The sequence below is a fragment of the Pipistrellus hanaki genome (genome assembly GCF_964339955.1).
Source record: "Pipistrellus hanaki genome assembly, chromosome: X".
NCBI classification, from domain to species: domain Eukaryota; kingdom Metazoa; phylum Chordata; class Mammalia; order Chiroptera; family Vespertilionidae; genus Pipistrellus; species Pipistrellus hanaki.
This window is the reverse complement of record NC_140524.1, coordinates 98,499,864-98,516,738: the sequence shown is the minus strand read 5'-3', so window position 1 is coordinate 98,516,738 and position 16,875 is coordinate 98,499,864. Positions and strand designations below refer to the sequence as shown.

The window sequence follows — 16,875 nt, the reverse complement described above, 5'->3', positions numbered from 1 at the left end:
CTAACCGGTTTGGCTCAGTGGATGGAGCGTCAGCCTGCGGACTGAAAGGTCCCAGGTTTGATTCCGGTCAAGGGCATGTATCTTAGTTTGCAGGCACATTCCCAATAGGGAGTGTACAAGAGGCAGCTGATCAATGATTCTCTCTCATTGGTGTTTCTAACTCTCTATCCCTCTCCCTTCCTCTCTGTAAAAATCAATAATATATATAAAGAGTATGAGGCGTTTAGTTGGAGATCTGTATAACCTGTAGAATCTAATTTGTAATACTAATGTGTCGATGTATTGAGACAATACCAGATGTATAGAAACCAGCATTGTTCGAGAAGGAGCAGGAGCATGGGAGAGTGGTGAGGCAAGGGCCTGGGATCAGATGGGCCAGCCCAAGCCCGCCCTGTAGGAGCTGTGTGAGCTTGACAAGTCAGCACTTCTCTGAGCCTCTGTTTCTTCATCTGTAAAATAGGGGACTAGCAATTCCTACTTTTCAGGGTTGTTGGTGAAGCAGAGGTAATGTACTGAAAGCATGTACTCATGAAACTGGGAGCTAATGTTATTGCATGGCAAATGGCATTCAGGTTTAATCCTGTAAGGTCAGGCATTTCATTCTAAATCCATTGATGGATAACTCCAAAGCAGTTTTGCTAAAAGTGTTGAATATCTGCAAGAAGCTTTTTATCGTGTAATGATCTATGTTACTTTATTGTGGACTTATTTTTAGCAGCACTTAAAAACATTATTTTAAATGTGGTGACATCAAAGAATATTTAATAACTGGTTGATAGTCTTTATTACATTGCCTCCAATTTGTCTACTTAGCTCTAAGAATGCAGTTTCTCAGACATAAAAGGTTTCTGTTTATAATCATTAATCAGGTGGGGGAAATTGAGAACTTTCTTAAGAATTTATTTGAACTACTTTCAAAGAATATTTCAGTGAAACTGGTATTTCCTCATGTAACCTATGCTCATTGACAGACCAGGGCTTAATTCTTTGCTGCGGGGACTGTCTGCTCACTGTAGGTGTTCAGCAGCATTCCTGCCTCTCCTCACTAGATGGCAGCAGCATCCTCCAGTTAGTATGATCAGAACCGTCTCCAGAAATGACCACTTACCAGCAAAATCACTTTTAGTTGAGAACCACTGACATAAGACAGTCTGAAAGCTAAAGATAGTTCTAATTTAACATGATTGGATTAATTTGGGAGTTTCAGCATATACAATTTTGGCCATCCATTTATAAATAAAGAATGAGTTGTGCTTTCAAGGCTGTCCCTGGTAATGGTTCAACCAATATAGTTAGGTCCCACCCACCACACACACATCCACTTTCTAAGTCCAAATAAACTACTCACCATTTAGTCTATCCTCATACTATGCCCTCCATCTTTACCCCCACTATCCAGAGAATCATACCTAGCTTATTTCTTAAGATTTTACTAAATGGCTAACATTTTCCTGAATCCCTCCCCGGCCTTTCTGTTAGAAGTGCCAGCTTCCCCTTTATTTTTTTTAAATAAATTTTATTGATTTTTTTATAGAGAGGGAGGGAAAGGTATAGAGAGCTAGAAACATCGATGAGAGAGAAACATCCATCAGCTGCCTCCTGCACACCTTCCACTGGGGATGTGCCCGCAACCAAGGTACATGCCCTTGACCGGAATCGAACCTGGGACCTTTCAGTCCACAGGCCAACTCTCTATCCACTGAGCCAAACCGGTTTTGGCGCCAGCTTTCCCTTTAGATTCTAAAGGGAAAGAAGTTTAGAACATGAAACTTCTTCAATTGGATATCTCTTATTCCTTCTTAATCTTCTTTTAACTTCCTTACAAAGTAGAAGTCCTCTACCCCCAGGACTAACTCACACATGCATGTAAGCACACGTGTGTGCATGTATACACACACAATTTTAATTTCTGTTCAGCCAGGCTACAGGTGGAAGAGGAGAAAGTTGTGATTATAAACTGAGCACTCATGAAGTTTCATGGGGACCTCTCATAGTCCACAAATATTTCTTAGAGGAAGCTGCCCCTAGGTCATTCTCCCCATTATGCAATGCCATACAGTATGAGCTTATCTAGTTGAGGGTGGCTTTAGCTTCTTTCCTTAATCTGTTGGCGTCACCTCTCAATCATGCCAAATAAACATATAAGCAAAAATCCACGTGCTGGTATTGTAACTATAACTTCAGGACAAGTCCTGTGCACTTCGTTCTCCTCCAGGCATATCACCACCCTACAGTGGAGGCAACCACTGTGGGTGTTTGTTTTTTGTGTTTTTTTTTTTAGCATATTACCTACAAATAAATATCTCCCTCTTCCTTTCCAATAGCTATAACTCTTAAAAGCTTCAAAGCTCTCAGAACCATATTAAATCGTAATAGTGCTGGTCAATATTTTTGTATTTTTCTCTCAAATTAACAGGATTATATCTAATATCTCAGTGTTAGATATGACATAGAATGTTCATTGAACAATGGTCTTTATAATTTGAGGAAAGTATCCTTCTTTCCTAGTTTTCTAGAGTAGTGGTCAGCAAACTGCGGCTCGAGAGCCACATGCGGCTCTTTGGCCCCTTGAGTTTTTAGCAAAGGCCAGCTTAGGAGGACCCTAATGAAGTTAATAACAATGTACCTCCCTATATAGTTTAAGTTTAAAAAAATGTGGCTCTCCAAAGAAATTTCAATCATCATACTGTTGGTATTTGGCTCTGTTGACTAATGAGTTTGCCGACCACTGTCCTAGAGTATTTCCCTCCCCTACCCCCAAAATGGATTTTAATTAAGTAAAGCTTCCTCCCCCCAACCTTGATTCAATAATAGTATGATAAGTTTTGAAAGTGAACAGCAAACTAGAAAAAGCAGGCTGTATGGCAGACAGGAGATCTGAATCCAGTGTGAGCTTTCGTGTGAATCACTATGACCCTTCCTTCCTCTCCAGGATATTGTTCAGGCATTGCCTGCAAACTGCTGGCTGCCAACCAGTGAATGCTAGGGTGGCCATTCTACTGGGCACGCCCTTGGAAACAAGGAAGGTTTGTTCTCCTGATCAACAAACCTGCTAAGGCTTGTAGTGAAGAACTTTTAAAACATGTCTAAGCACAACTAAGAGCATAATGGACAAAAAACATCCTAAAATGTCCCTGAGAAGCAGGCATGACAGTTTAGTCCTGACAGTTCTTAAATTTAACTAGGCAGGAGTGACCAACCATCTTGGTTTCCCCAGGACTGAGGGGATCCAAGGGACACGGGATGTTCAGTGTTAAATCTGTAAAGTCATGAGGCTATAATTTGAAGGAAGATGTCAAAAGGCATAAAATGCATTTCTCCTCAGAGTAGGTGAATGGTTCATCAACAGAGTGTGCACGTTACTGGTTTTTCAAGCTAAACTAAACTTTATTAGGACATGGATTAAAAAGAGAAGAATGCTGCCAAATTTACAGATCTTTCTTTGTTTCTGATCATTTTCAGTTGTCCCAAACAAATCCAGGGGTTGGGGAGAGATATCAGGCCTGACCAGAAATAGGTCACTGCAAAATTATTCCACCCTTTACCACTCAGGCCTTTGGAAAACAATGCTCCCCAGAATCTAAGCTCCTGGCAGGAAACACTGAACAAAGTTTCCCCTTTGTCTTGTGACCACCAGCTGTGCCTCCTCTAGGGCATTCCTCCCTCCTCAATTTTCAGAAAACTCTTTAACAGAAAATATACAGCTAGCCAAACCAAAGAGCTAAATTTTTTTTAAAAAAATTTGGCATTAACTCAGTAAAATCAGGTTCTCACTCTTATCTCATAGAATTACAATATGTCTAATTTGCAAAGTCATCTAGAGGAGCACTTCTCAAATGTTAATGTGCACATCAATCACTTGACAATGTTGTTAAAATGCAGGTTTTGATTCCATAAATCTCAGGAGGAGCCTGAGGTTCCAGGTGAGACCAGGTATACCCATCCTATTGAGGTAATAAGAATTTTGTAGAAAAATATCCTCCACATTTCTTTGTGTCTCACTGTTAATTTTTTTAAAAATGAGCATATATGTATGTGTTCAGATTTTACATTCATGTGTTAGTACAGCATAATTTCATTTTTATTTTTAAAATTCTTCTCAGCTCTAATATTTTTTTATTCCAGCACAGCACTGACTCATGTAGTACACAGCCATTTTAAGGAACATTGAACCTGGTAATACACCCATTATGTTAACATCCAGTGCATGTTTGTATTTCCCAGAAATCAGAAAATCCCTTCAACTCAGGGAGGCTTTTCTACCTCTGCATAACGAATTGTTACAAAGTTCATCCTTCTTTTGGTTTGATTCTATGCTATGTATCCAAAGGTTTACCTTTAGGGATATGCAAAACAAGCCTAATCCCTCCTAACACTATTGAAACTCCTGTCATTGAAAAGGGCCTGATTTCCTTGATATAAAAAGAGCTTCTATAATATAATAATACCAGCAACCCAACAGAAAAACTAGGGCAAGGATATAATTATGTACGGTGAACAGATGCTTAAAAATGAAAAGTTAATCACTCAGATAAAAGAAATACAAATTAAAACTATCATGAGGCATTATTTTTCACTTGTCAAAATAGCAAAGATAAAGAGAAGGTGGGTGAATCTATTGTATTCGTGATACGGAGGGGGAAAAGGTACGCTCATACATCATTGCAGTAATGTCAACTGATACAACCTTCACAGCAGATGTTTAATAAAGTTAGTAAAGGTTAGCTTTTTTAAGAATATTGGGAAAATGCTAAGATTATAATGTTAAGTTTTAAAAAGACACAAAACATATACAGAAAAAAGTACTAGAAGAAAATACATCAAAACAATAACAATACCTAATTCTGGATGGTAAGATAACTTAAGAAGTACTTCTAACTTTGTTCTTTGTACTAACTAGTATTATCAAAATTTATATCAAGCTTGTAAAAAATGCTCCAGGGATGTATAGAGCAAGAGCAGAGCATACTTGCTGGATCTCTCTGACAATCCAATATGTAGTCAGTGAGCCATGATAAAGACACAGTTATGAAAAGTGCTGTGTCAAGACTGAGGTAATGAGCCCTAGCTGGTTTGGCTCAGTGGATAGAGCATCAGCCTGTGGACTGAAGGGTCCCAGCTTCAATTCTTGTCAAGGACGTGTACCTTGATTGCAGGTTCCCCGGCCCTGTTCAGGGTGCATGCAGGAGGCAACCAATAGATGTGTCTCTCTCACATCAAAGTATCTCTCTGTCTTTCCCTCTCCTTCTCTACAAAAATCAATGGAAAAATATCCTCAGGTGAGGATTAACAAACAAGAACAAAAAAGACAGGTAATAGGGTGTAATGGGAATGCCCGTAGGGAGGTCCAGGAACACCCAAAACCACAAGTTTGGACACTTGGATAAGGACTCCATGAGGACACCAATATGAATGGGCCCTCTACCCTTTGTGGGCTCTAAGAACTCCAAGCTCCCACCACCCAATGGTTGAGCTTGGCCATACCAAAGGTCATGGTCAGAGCCCTGCTCGCCATGGGAAGGGTGCTGTCACTGCAGCCACCTGGCTTGGGAATGACGCCCTCCTTTCCACCTGCAAATGCTGCCAATGATTGGGACTTTGCTCTGGACATTTGCTCTGCTCGCTTCTATCGCATAAGCTCCCCCTCTCCGTGAGTAACCTGCATATGACTCTATTGGCTTATTGGTGTGTCTTCTCTAATAAACCTGGCATTGTGGAAAGACAAAACATGTGCAACTCCTTTTGAGGATGCTCCCTTGCTGAAGACAAAGGAGGTAATACCAGCCTACAAGTGGAACTGGTTTTAAATTGCATACTTTAAAAGTTTATATAAGACAAAGATGACTCCTTGGCTTATCTACACTCCCGGAGGAAACTGATATAGTTGATTCTAGTTACTCTTAGTAGCAATATTCTATTAAAGGCGCCATGATCACTGAATTAGCCATGAACACTGAGCCACTGCTTCTAGGGAAACACAGGAATGTGATCCTGCAAGCTTCTGGCCACATTTTCATGAACTGACCAACACAGAACCTTGTTTTATATTTGTTTCCATTTCAAGACATTTTATTTAACATATGTTGTTGATTGGTTAATATTGAACTCACAGCCAATAGCACTATAACTCATGCCTGAAAGGTTATGTAACACACGTATTTTCTCTATAAGGCACCTCACAGCCTTTTGCACTTAGGAACACCAGATAGTACTTCGGTTGGAAGCCATTTTAAGCAGTGAATTCGCCATCAGAAAAAGCACTAACATGTAAAAGATGTAACATTAAATAGGCCTCAAGGACACCCTTTTACAGTGTGAGGGCTGAAACAGGAAGCAGAGCATCACCTTGTTCATCCTCAGCTGGGAACATGCACCTTGGGCCTGTCTGTGCACATCCATGAATCAAAAGTACTGATTTTGGGGTTACAAATAAATTTAGCAAGTAGATGATTCAGGAATACAGAATCCACAAAATAATGAGGATTGACTACAATTATGAATATATTTTTAAGGTTACTCAAAAGAAGAGAGTCAAATACCAATAGCCTACAGCTGAACTTGGGTAGTTTAAGGTTGAGCACCTTACAATTAATAGCGGTCCCCCTTTTTATAGCGGAGAGGAAAGCAATATATTTTGTCCTTTTATATATTCTCTAGCGGCCCAGTGCACAATTATCTCAGCTGAAGCAATTTACAGTCATCTTGGCATGGCCAAGAGAGGTGGCAATTAAGGAAATTCTTCAATTGCCACCTCCAATTCAAGATAGACAGGATATGATTGGGGTCACCATAGAGACCTAATATTCTAATGTGCATGAGCCCGGTAAAAATATAATGCTAAACGGGACCAATTGAAGGAGCAAGTGCATCTACTTGAGATTATCTGGAAACCTGACGGAGAAAATAATATTTTAAAAGACCATGAACGATTAGCAAAATGGTAACTGGAGCAATAGGATGGAGTGGTGAGAATGTTTCCATACCATCTGATTTGGAACTGGATCAGAATTCAGCAGGATAGGTTAGATGAAAGGAATGAGAAAGAAATTGGAAAGAAAATGGCTAAATGACAAAAGGAGAACTGACTACTTTCATCATTCATACTATTTCCAGAAGCTTCTTGGTTCATCCCTGTAATGGTGAACTGCTTACCTATCCATCTTTTGCCTCTTTAACTAGACTGCATACTGGAGGCAATCGATGGTCAGGCCTCATTCTTTGCTAGCCTCCCTTTCTCTGTGTTCTCCCCACACTTCCAACATACAAACACACACACTAGCATGCAAAAGATCATTCAATACCAATGCCTGCTTGTCACCAGCTTTCAATGAATATTTACTCATTTAATAATTTGCTTGACAAACACACTAAATCTTTAACAAGCCCCGGTGTGTTCCCAGAATTACTGTTTTTTTTCTTAAGGATCAGATGGCTAAAGTTTGTAACTATCCTGGTATTTTTCCAGAATTCTTACCTAATAAAAGAGAAACATGCAAATTAACCATCACTCTGCTATGCCCACAGCCAATCAGAGTGAGTATGCAAATTAACAAAAAAAAGATGTGGGTTAATTTGCATACACAGGCCCTGAGCGTTGTGAAGCCTGCTATGAGGGGGAGGGAAGAGGTGGAGGGAGCTACTGGAGTGGTGCTACAGGACAGAACCCAGGACATGCCAGCTCCCAGGCGGCCAGGGAGCGGGGACTTGCTGGCTCCCAGGCAGCTGGGAGGGAAGCCAGGGGCCTATTCTTATACGAATGTCATGCAATGGGCCTCTAGAATATGTATATGTGGGGAACAGAAACCTTTGAAAGTGCACAGTATTATATTACACATTTCTATATCTATATCTAAAACTCAAAACAAATTTGCAGCAGAATCTCTATAAATTTTACAGTTAACTTTGTAAATGTATATGTATGTCCTTAAAATTCTAATTTTTAGGTTATGTTCTATTTTAACCACCCTAATTATATAAAATTCCTTAGAACTGAGATTAAATACTCATAGTGATCCTAGACTGTCTTTTGGGTTTAAAATATTATATTACATGAGGTTATTTCTGAATAGCCTTGAAGAGAAACAAGTTTTAAATATAAAATTATTTTAATCATATCTTAACGTTTTTCTTTTACCTCCAATAAATTTTAATTGTATAAATATTTTAAGAAGTCAATTCTTGCCGAACTGGTTTGGCTCAGTGGATTGAGCGTTGGCCTGCAGACTGAATGGTCCCGGGTTCGATTCCGATCAAGGGTATGTACCTTGGTTGCGGGCACATCCCCAGTAGGGGCTGTGCAAGAGGCAGCTGATCAATGATTCTCTCTCATCGATGTTTCTGACTCTCTGTCCCTCTCTCTTCCTCTCTGTAAAAAATCAATAAAATATATTTTTTTAAAAAAGAAAAAAAAAGAAGTCAATTCTTGCTCTTTATTAACTGCTTGAATAGGAATGTCTCCAGTGGCACAAGTGCTAAGAATATTAAAAAAACAAACCAGTAAATTTACCCATTTGAGTATACTTCATGTAAAATAGATATTACAATTCTCTAATAGCCAGTCAATAGCCAGGAACTCATAAATTAATTTTTGCCAATACTCATTGCTTTGAAAGTTTAATTTATCATTAAAAATTATTAGTAAATTTAAAATCAGAGGTAAGTTTTAAAATAAACACTTTTGCAGTTAAATTGTTTTACTTACTGTTTCAAAACCTCGATGTGGGTGATCAGGAAATCCACCTGGTCTACCACCTTTAAATTCATCAAACAGTAAAAATGGATCCAGATTTTTTAACTGAAATAAAAATAAAGTTCAGCAGATTAGGCATGCCTTTTAAGCCATACTACTAGGGACTACATTCATGAACCGATCTAGCAAGAACACATTGAAAACCACACAGCCAGTGAGCAACTTACTGAAATGAAAAGAAATCCTTACACACACACACACACACTGATTAAGTTAGACTTGACATTCTATGAGAAGTGTGAAGAGTGGACAAACATTTCATAATCATCTAAGATCTAAATAGTCAAGCAGAAACTGATACAGCCTGTATCCTAAACAGATTCATAATCTCATTGGGGGACAGACTAGAAAGTCATTGATTGCACTGTGTTGATAGATGTTCTGGAGGAAGACACTTTATTACACATGAGAGTGGAGAATGATCGGGGGAGATGTCACTTAAACTGAGTCTTGAAGTAAATGTAGCAGTTCAGTAAAAGGGGGAAAAGGAAGACTATTCCAACAAAAAGAGCAGACAAGGCTTGGAGAACTACAAGGAAATGACTCTATTGGGGCAAAAGATGGGCATAGAATTATGATGAGAGATCGGCTGAGGAGAGAGGTCAAACCTTAAAGAAGTTTGGGTTTTATCTTTAAGAGAATGGATTATAATCAGAGGTTGAGATGATCAGATTTAGAAAAATCACTCTAGCACACATATGGAAGGTGGTTTAGAAAAGGAAGTGAACCACCAAGAGTATTTAGAAAGTCACTCCAGGCAAGGACAAATGTCAGGCCTAAGACAATGCCGTGGTGATGGAGAATGGGAACAAGAAAGAGCATGAGACAATTCCCAAACTTCTAGCTATGGTGCCTAGGAGGATGGCAGGGCCATCCAGAAGCACAAGGAATATAGTAAAAGCAGTGATGCTGACTTCATTTTAATTCACATTGAATTTGTGATATCTGCAAATAAATGGAACTTTAAATATTTAATGTCCAATATATTGTGCAAAAGCTAGAGGGCAACTGAAGATAAATATCAAGCTCAAGTGAGAGATAAAAACAGATTGGAATTGCTCTGCATCTAAGAACCAATTTGGGAAAATGCACATTTACATTTTGCATATTGCATTATCTCCAGTTATTTAGGTCTTTGAAAATATCTTTTAATAGGATTTGTTATTTTCTCCACAAAGATTTTGCATAAATTTTTTCTAGATAACATCATTTTTAAAGGTATTATTGTCTTTTTAAATTGTATTTTTGAACACTTTGCTTCTGGGGATTAGAAATGTGGATAGAAAGGCAATTTTGAACATTTCTATGCTCTTGTTAATTTTAACAATTCATCTGTAGTTTCTTTGGGTTTTCTTTGCAAACATTCACAGAGTCAGTGTATTAATCAATAAGCTTTTGCCCAGAAGCTTACAAACAAAATTTTTACTTACATTAAAGCGGTACCAGGTTGCTAAGCTTAGCTGGCCTCTACATATCTCCTCATTCTGGGTCCCAAGCATTAACAGTGGTCACTATCTAGAAGATGCTTTTCTGATAGCCAAGGTCAAGAGCAAAAATGAGCCAAGCCAATGGTGCACAATCACATTAACACATCCTATTAGTCAAAGCATATGACATGGCCAAGGCCAAAGTCAGGGAGGGGAGAACTTAAACTCTCCATATGGGACTCGGGGCTAATGAAGCTAGAAGTGGTGGGAGGACATAATCCATTACAGCAGTGATTTTCAACAGTGTGGGGAAAGATTTAAAACATGCAATGCCTGACTACTCAGATTGTCAAATTTAAAAATGACAACCTCCAACACTACAATAGCTATCAGGTGTGAATGAATCACAATTACGCCTATTTTTTGTCAGATCAGCAAAATATATATTTTGTCAGGTCAGCAAAAAAATATTTTTAAAATGTGCTACAGAAGTTTAATGATTATGTGTGCCATGAGATGAAAAGGGTTGAAAATTGCTGCATTATAAGGAGGGAGGAATTATTCCAATTAATACCCATCAGCAAATAACTCCCCCCCCCCCTCATTTTTAAATCTTTATACTTTCTATTCCTTTTTCTTCTTTTTGCAAGCTGGTATCTCTACAATAAAACTGAGTAGAAATGATGGTAATAGACATCCTTATCTTGTCCCTGATAGTTACAGATAGTTTTCTAAAGTTTCACAGTAACCAGGTGGTTCGATGCAGGTTTTCTGTAGATCTCTTTGTAAGTTTGAGGAATTTTCCTTCTATTCCTTGTTTACTAATTTTTTTTAGCATAAATAGATATTGAATTTTATTGAATATTTTTAGTGCACTGATTGAAATGTTTTTTTCCAACTTTAATCTGTTAATGTTGGTAAATTACAGAGATTTTCTAACATTACACTACATTTGCTTTCTTCTTATAATCCAAACTTGGTGATGATATATTATGTTTATTATACATTGCTATATTGGGTTGATTAATACTTTATGATTCTTGTAAAATATTTATAAATGTGATGTAATTATCCGTTCACATGCTGTCCTTGTTTGGTCTTAATATCAAGGTAACTTCATAAAGTGATTTGAGGATTCCTTGGAGCTTCATCTCCTGAAGAATTTGTGCATCATCGGAATTACCTGTACCTTAAATATTGGGTAAAATTTGTCTATAAACTCATCTGAACCTGTTGTCTTTGTCTTAATCTTTAAAAAAAAATACTGCTTCAATTATCCTAATGGCTATGAAACTGTTTATATTTTTAATTTCTCCTTTCTTTCTCATTGATTTTGTACACTATGAATTTCTCTAACTTCCTATCAGTTCAGTTAATTATTTTTTTAACTTTATTTTCAATTATGATTTGCATTCAACATTATTTTATATTAGTTTCAGGAGTACAGCATGGCAGTTAGACAATTATATATGTTAAAAAGTGCTCTTCCTGGGCCCTAACCCATTTGACTCAGTGGATGGAGCATTGGCCTGTAGAGTGAGGCATCCCAGGTTCGATTCCAGTCAAGTCCATTGGTTTCGGGCACATCCCCAGAGGGGAGTGTGCTTGAGGCAGCTGATCGATGTTTCTCTCCCATTGATGTTTCTAACTCTCTATCCATCTCCCTTCTTCTCTGAAAAAAATAAAAGATATCTTTTTTTAAAACAAAGTGCTCTTCCTGGTATTTCTAGCACCCTCCTGGGTCTGTACATATTTGTAGTATATTCCCTATGATGTACTTTACATCCCCAAGACTATTCTGTAACTACCAATCTGTACTTATCAATCCCTTCACCTTTTTAACCCAGCCCCCCAACCCTCTTCCCGCTGGCAACCATGAGTCTGTTTCTATTTTGTTTGTTCATTTATATTGCTCTTTAGATTCCACATATAAGTGAAATTGTATGGTATTAGTCCTTGTCTGGTTTATTTCGCTACCTAATTAATTTTATTTATTTGTTTATTTTAAGTTATCTACTCTGTCATATTATTAGACATGAAAGTATCAAATGCATTCTTTGACTCTGTCTCTAGTTTTGACTCTTCTTTTTACTATCTATGGGTGCATACCACATGTGTAACATATATTGTACGTGTGCACACAAATACTACAATCTACTGAAAGGTTTTTTTTGTTTTATTTTATTGACATAAAAATGTATAGTCTACATAACCACCATGATGTAAGATATATGATTATATGTAAAATGTTGGGATCTTTAAAGCAAAGGTTGTGAGCCAGGGACTCTTAACTGGGATAGAATTCAGGGTGGCTGTGAACTTGGCTGAGGAAAAAAAGCACATCCTTAATTTCACTAACCTGTAACAAAAATTTTTTCTTTTTTTGTAGTAAAATATACATAACATAAATTTTACCATTTTGACCATTTTTAGGTGTTAGTTCAGTGGCATTAAAAACAGTGCCATTGGTGTGCAACAGTCAGCAGCATCCATCTCCAGACTGAAATTTGACACTTCCTTCAATTATGAATGTAGTAAAAGAATCACAGTAAAATATTAGTACCTGTGACTTTGTCACCAATACAAGTCAAAGCTATCTTCATAGCATATTATAGTTGTTGCAGGTACACTGAACTATTTTTCATGCTCTTCACAACTTTGATCTTAGGTAGTTATAACTGCCACCAAGTCTTCCTGCTTAATGTAAAACTATTAGATTACAAATTTGTTTTTATAATATTTTGCTAACCACAAAGTTTTCCTTTGTAATCCTATGTATTTTATGCATTTAAAAACAATATTCTGAGAAGGAATAGATAGGTTTCACCAAACCACCAAAAGGGGTTCACAAGTCAAAATCAATGTAGAAACCCTCAGCAGATGTGTTCCTGACAGATGGAGTAATTAAAGTATTAATTACCCTCAACAAATAATAATGGGTCTACTGATGGGTGTCCAAATTCTTTACAACTTTCCTATTGGTAAAGTGGCCTAGTAGAATATGACACCACATTCACCTTCATCTCCCAACATCCACTGTGCATTTAATAATCCCTTAGGATAATCCTGTTTGCATCTATCTTTCGAAAAACAATGTAGATGGACCTCAAAAGATATTCACAGTTAAGGAGAAAGCTAATGATAGAAAGAGTATGAGAATATTAGAGCAGATTTTAAAAGGGACAAACATTTCAAAATTAATCCATTGCCCTAAATGGGATGTAATATACAGTATGATGACCATAGTTAATATATTGTGTAGCATATTTAAAATTTGCTAAAAGATATCTTAAAAGTCCCCATCACAAGAAAAAAATTGTAACTATGAATGGTGACAGATGATATCTAAATAAAATAAAATAAAATTGATTATTGTGGTAATCAATTCACTATACATGCAAATATTGTATCATTATGTTGCACCTGAAACTAATACCTCAAAAACTTTTTGTGTGTGTGTGTTTTTTTTTAATCTAGTGAGGTGCTGGGCACAGTACTCCCTGGGTTATAACCATCTTTAATGGGCATATAAGACTTTCTTTCCCACAAGTCACGTCTCCCATAATTTTCAAACGAAAGAGCTCTCTAATGTTGAAAAACATCTACATAACCTATAGTTACCTTCTCTGATAGCCCCTACTTACCTCCACCACCACAAAAGGACCACAGTTTTGGGTCCCAGGGGTCTCCCTAGGAACCCAAATCCCTGGCAATGGCTGACTGACCAAGGATATAGGCCTGACCCAAGCCAACCCAATCAGGTTCTCTATTAGGAATTTGAATTGAGACTCAGTTACTCCTTTGTACCTTTACTTGTAGGCATGTAAAGTTGAGGGCATACAACGTGCATGTCTGTTGATATGCATGCTGAGGCTGACAGGATGTGGGTGTGCAGAGACAGGCAGAGACATTTCATGAAGCTCAGCTGCACCTTCTGCTCAGGACCTCTACTAGGTATATCCACAATACATATATCCCCTTTTGGTTGGAGTTAGTCCGTGGGGGACCACAAATGCCAAATTTAGACTTGGCTCCTATGGCCCCACAGCTCATGTTGGTTTTGGGCCTGCTATTCCCAAGTTTGCCCTCAGTGTCCTACCAGTCCCTTCCTCAAAAAAGCACAGAACAGCCACCAAACCAACATACCTCGGGTCTGCCGATGCTTCTGCGGACCCTTGCTCCAACCCCTTCTGACTGCTCCTGGCTGAGCACTGAGAGGGTGACTTTCTTGGAGGACACCATGTCGAAGGCCAAAAAGGATCTGTTCTGATGCTGAACTATAGAGGCTGAAGGGCAAAAGGTGGGGGGAACAAAACAGAGTAGTCACTAAGTCGTAAGTCATAGCTAAGGACTACAAAAGAAAGGATATTAAAATCAATTGTGCCAAAATACTAACTTATTGGTTGCTTCCTATGTACGACATGTGGGTTAGGTGATTTAAACAGCTGTCATGATGGTGAACAAATGTGTTTGAATAGTTACTTGGTTCCCAGCTACTAATTACTTACTACTGTTATCTCATGTAGCCATCTTCTACAAGGTTTACCAATGTGGGCACTTTATCTGCTTTACCTCACTGAAATTTCTCAGACTGCTCTCCCCTTTTCTCCTCCCCCCACCCCACAGGCTGAGAGAGCTTTGCAAGGTGACTCAGGAACACAGAAAAAAAACCAAGAGGTCTATGACTCTCTCCAGATGCTGAAGATCGTGGCATTGAAAGGAATCTTTGAGAATCATCATCAAATTCAAAGACCCATCTATCCCTGAAGTCCGGGACCAACATTTCTGGTAAAGAATCTTTGGACTTTCTCAAGAAGTCTCCCAGAGCACAGGAAATTCCTGGAGGAGCTACCCTTCACAGTGCATCCAGGATTTCAGGACAGAGCACACAACAAATCCCCTTTCCTCTTCAAATGCAGATAGTGACCTCAATCCCTAAAGCTCTTCTTCAAGAGAAATACAATCCATCCCTTCAAAGATTCCCACGCAAACCAACTGATGCTTTAGGAGCATAAACCCTAGAGCCAGTCAGTCTGGGTTTGCATCCCAGCTTCCCCATGTACCATCTGTGTGGCCTGAGGCCAACTCCTAAGTCTCTCCTTCCACCGTTTTTCCATCTGTAAAACAGGAGTGATAAGGCTGCCTACCTCAAAGGAGTGCAGTCAGTGCTCTAAGCACTCTACCTGGCAATGCCCTCCCCTGTCGGTCAAGAGGAGCAGGTAATCAATCAATATTTATTGGGTGCTGGACTGTCAGACACGGAAATAAGTTTCCAAGCTTCAAAGCTGCACAGAAAGAACAGTCATCACCTACAAGCCATTCGAAAGTATTTTGACCCCATCTGGACTATTTCTGGGTTCTTCCAGGCTCCTGCAATTCAGAAAGAAAAGCAGGCGACCATTTTCACCAGATTGCAAAGGACTATAAAGCTTCTCTAGTCACCTCCCTCTGAGACTTCCCTAGGCGTCAGAAGCGGGATGGGGAAGTGGGGAAGGCTGGGTGCTGATCCCTGTTGCCCTGCATCCCCCACGCGTCCCCCCACCCACCCAGTGAGCGCCCAGGTACTCACGTGGCGATGTCTAGAGTCTGTGCAGCTATGTGGGCGCTGGCAGCGGACTGGAGCGCAGGGAGGAGGCGTGCTGGGCGCTGGGGAACCGGGCATCTCACCGTGACTCAGCACTTTGCCAGCTGCTGTTGGGAGGAGGCGGGAGGAGGGAAGCGGGAGTTCAAGGGTCTCACAGGGCCTGGGCGATACTCGTCATTGAAAAGTGGTTTTGGGGGGGGGGGGCGCTCTTGCTCCGCCCTTCCCTCCCCCCTGCCAGCTCTGCTTCCCTTTGGCCTCTGTGCCCCTCCCGCCTGGGAGAGCTGCTCCCCTGAGCCAGGAATGGGGGGGCGGGGGGGGGGGGGGGGGAGAGGGGAGGCCTCAGGGAGAGCACTGGACCTTCGGAGGAAAATGTTGGACAGACAAGTGCCCTGATGATGGTGAAGGTCCCAGCTGGACTCAATAGGAAACCTGTCTTTACCTGGAGTCTGCTTGCCACACAACCCACAGAGCTTGGCTCTCCAGGTTTGAAGCATGCTCCACCACTTGTTAGCCTTGTGACCTTTTGCGGGTGGCTCAGACTCTGTGTCTTTCATTGTAAAATGGGGATGGTAGTGATCATACAGTAGAACCTCGCACAGTTGTGATGAAAATAAAATGAGCTTGGCAGGCCCCTAGCACTACACAATCGTTCCTTACATAAGTAAGTTGCCTGCTGTTTGCCATTTAGAATAGAGGTAGGCGGGCATTGGAGAGTTTTCCCAGGGGAAGGTGGAGTTTCAGAAGCCAGGGAAGGGATCTAGTTAATTGCTAGGATTTTTTTTTTAATCCATTGCTAGGATTCTTTTTCCCCCTTTATTTTATTATTGACACTATTACAGATGTGCCCAAACCCCCACCTTTGCCCGCCTCCACCCAGCCCTGAACCCCCTTTCCCTCTAGCCAGAGACACAGACAACCACACTGTTGTCTGTGTCTCTTAGCTATACAAATATGCTCTTTGCCTAATCCCTTCATCTTCTTTCATCCAGTCCCCCCCACCCCCCACCCCTCTGACATCTGCCAGTCTGTTTTATGTATTCATGACTCTGTTTCTATTTTGTTCATCAATTTATTTTGTTCATTAAATTATATTTATAAGTGAGATCACATTGCTA

At 39.6% G+C, this 16,875-nt stretch overlaps 1 protein-coding gene across 1 annotated transcript in view; it reads right to left on the bottom strand.

Annotated features, from left to right (window-relative positions):
* Nucleotides 1-15,869, bottom strand: part of PIR (pirin) — a 72,477-nt gene extending 56,608 nt beyond the window's left edge. The window contains exons 1-3 of the mRNA XM_084869910.1: nt 15,746-15,869; nt 14,323-14,462; nt 8,702-8,794 (exon numbers count right to left, since the gene is read on the bottom strand). Coding sequence (XP_084726036.1) covers nt 8,702-8,794; nt 14,323-14,418 — 189 coding nt within the window. The 5' untranslated portion in view covers nt 14,419-14,462; nt 15,746-15,869. The remainder of the gene's footprint in view (nt 1-8,701; nt 8,795-14,322; nt 14,463-15,745) is intronic.
* Between the last annotated feature and the right edge of the window lie 1,006 nt (nt 15,870-16,875).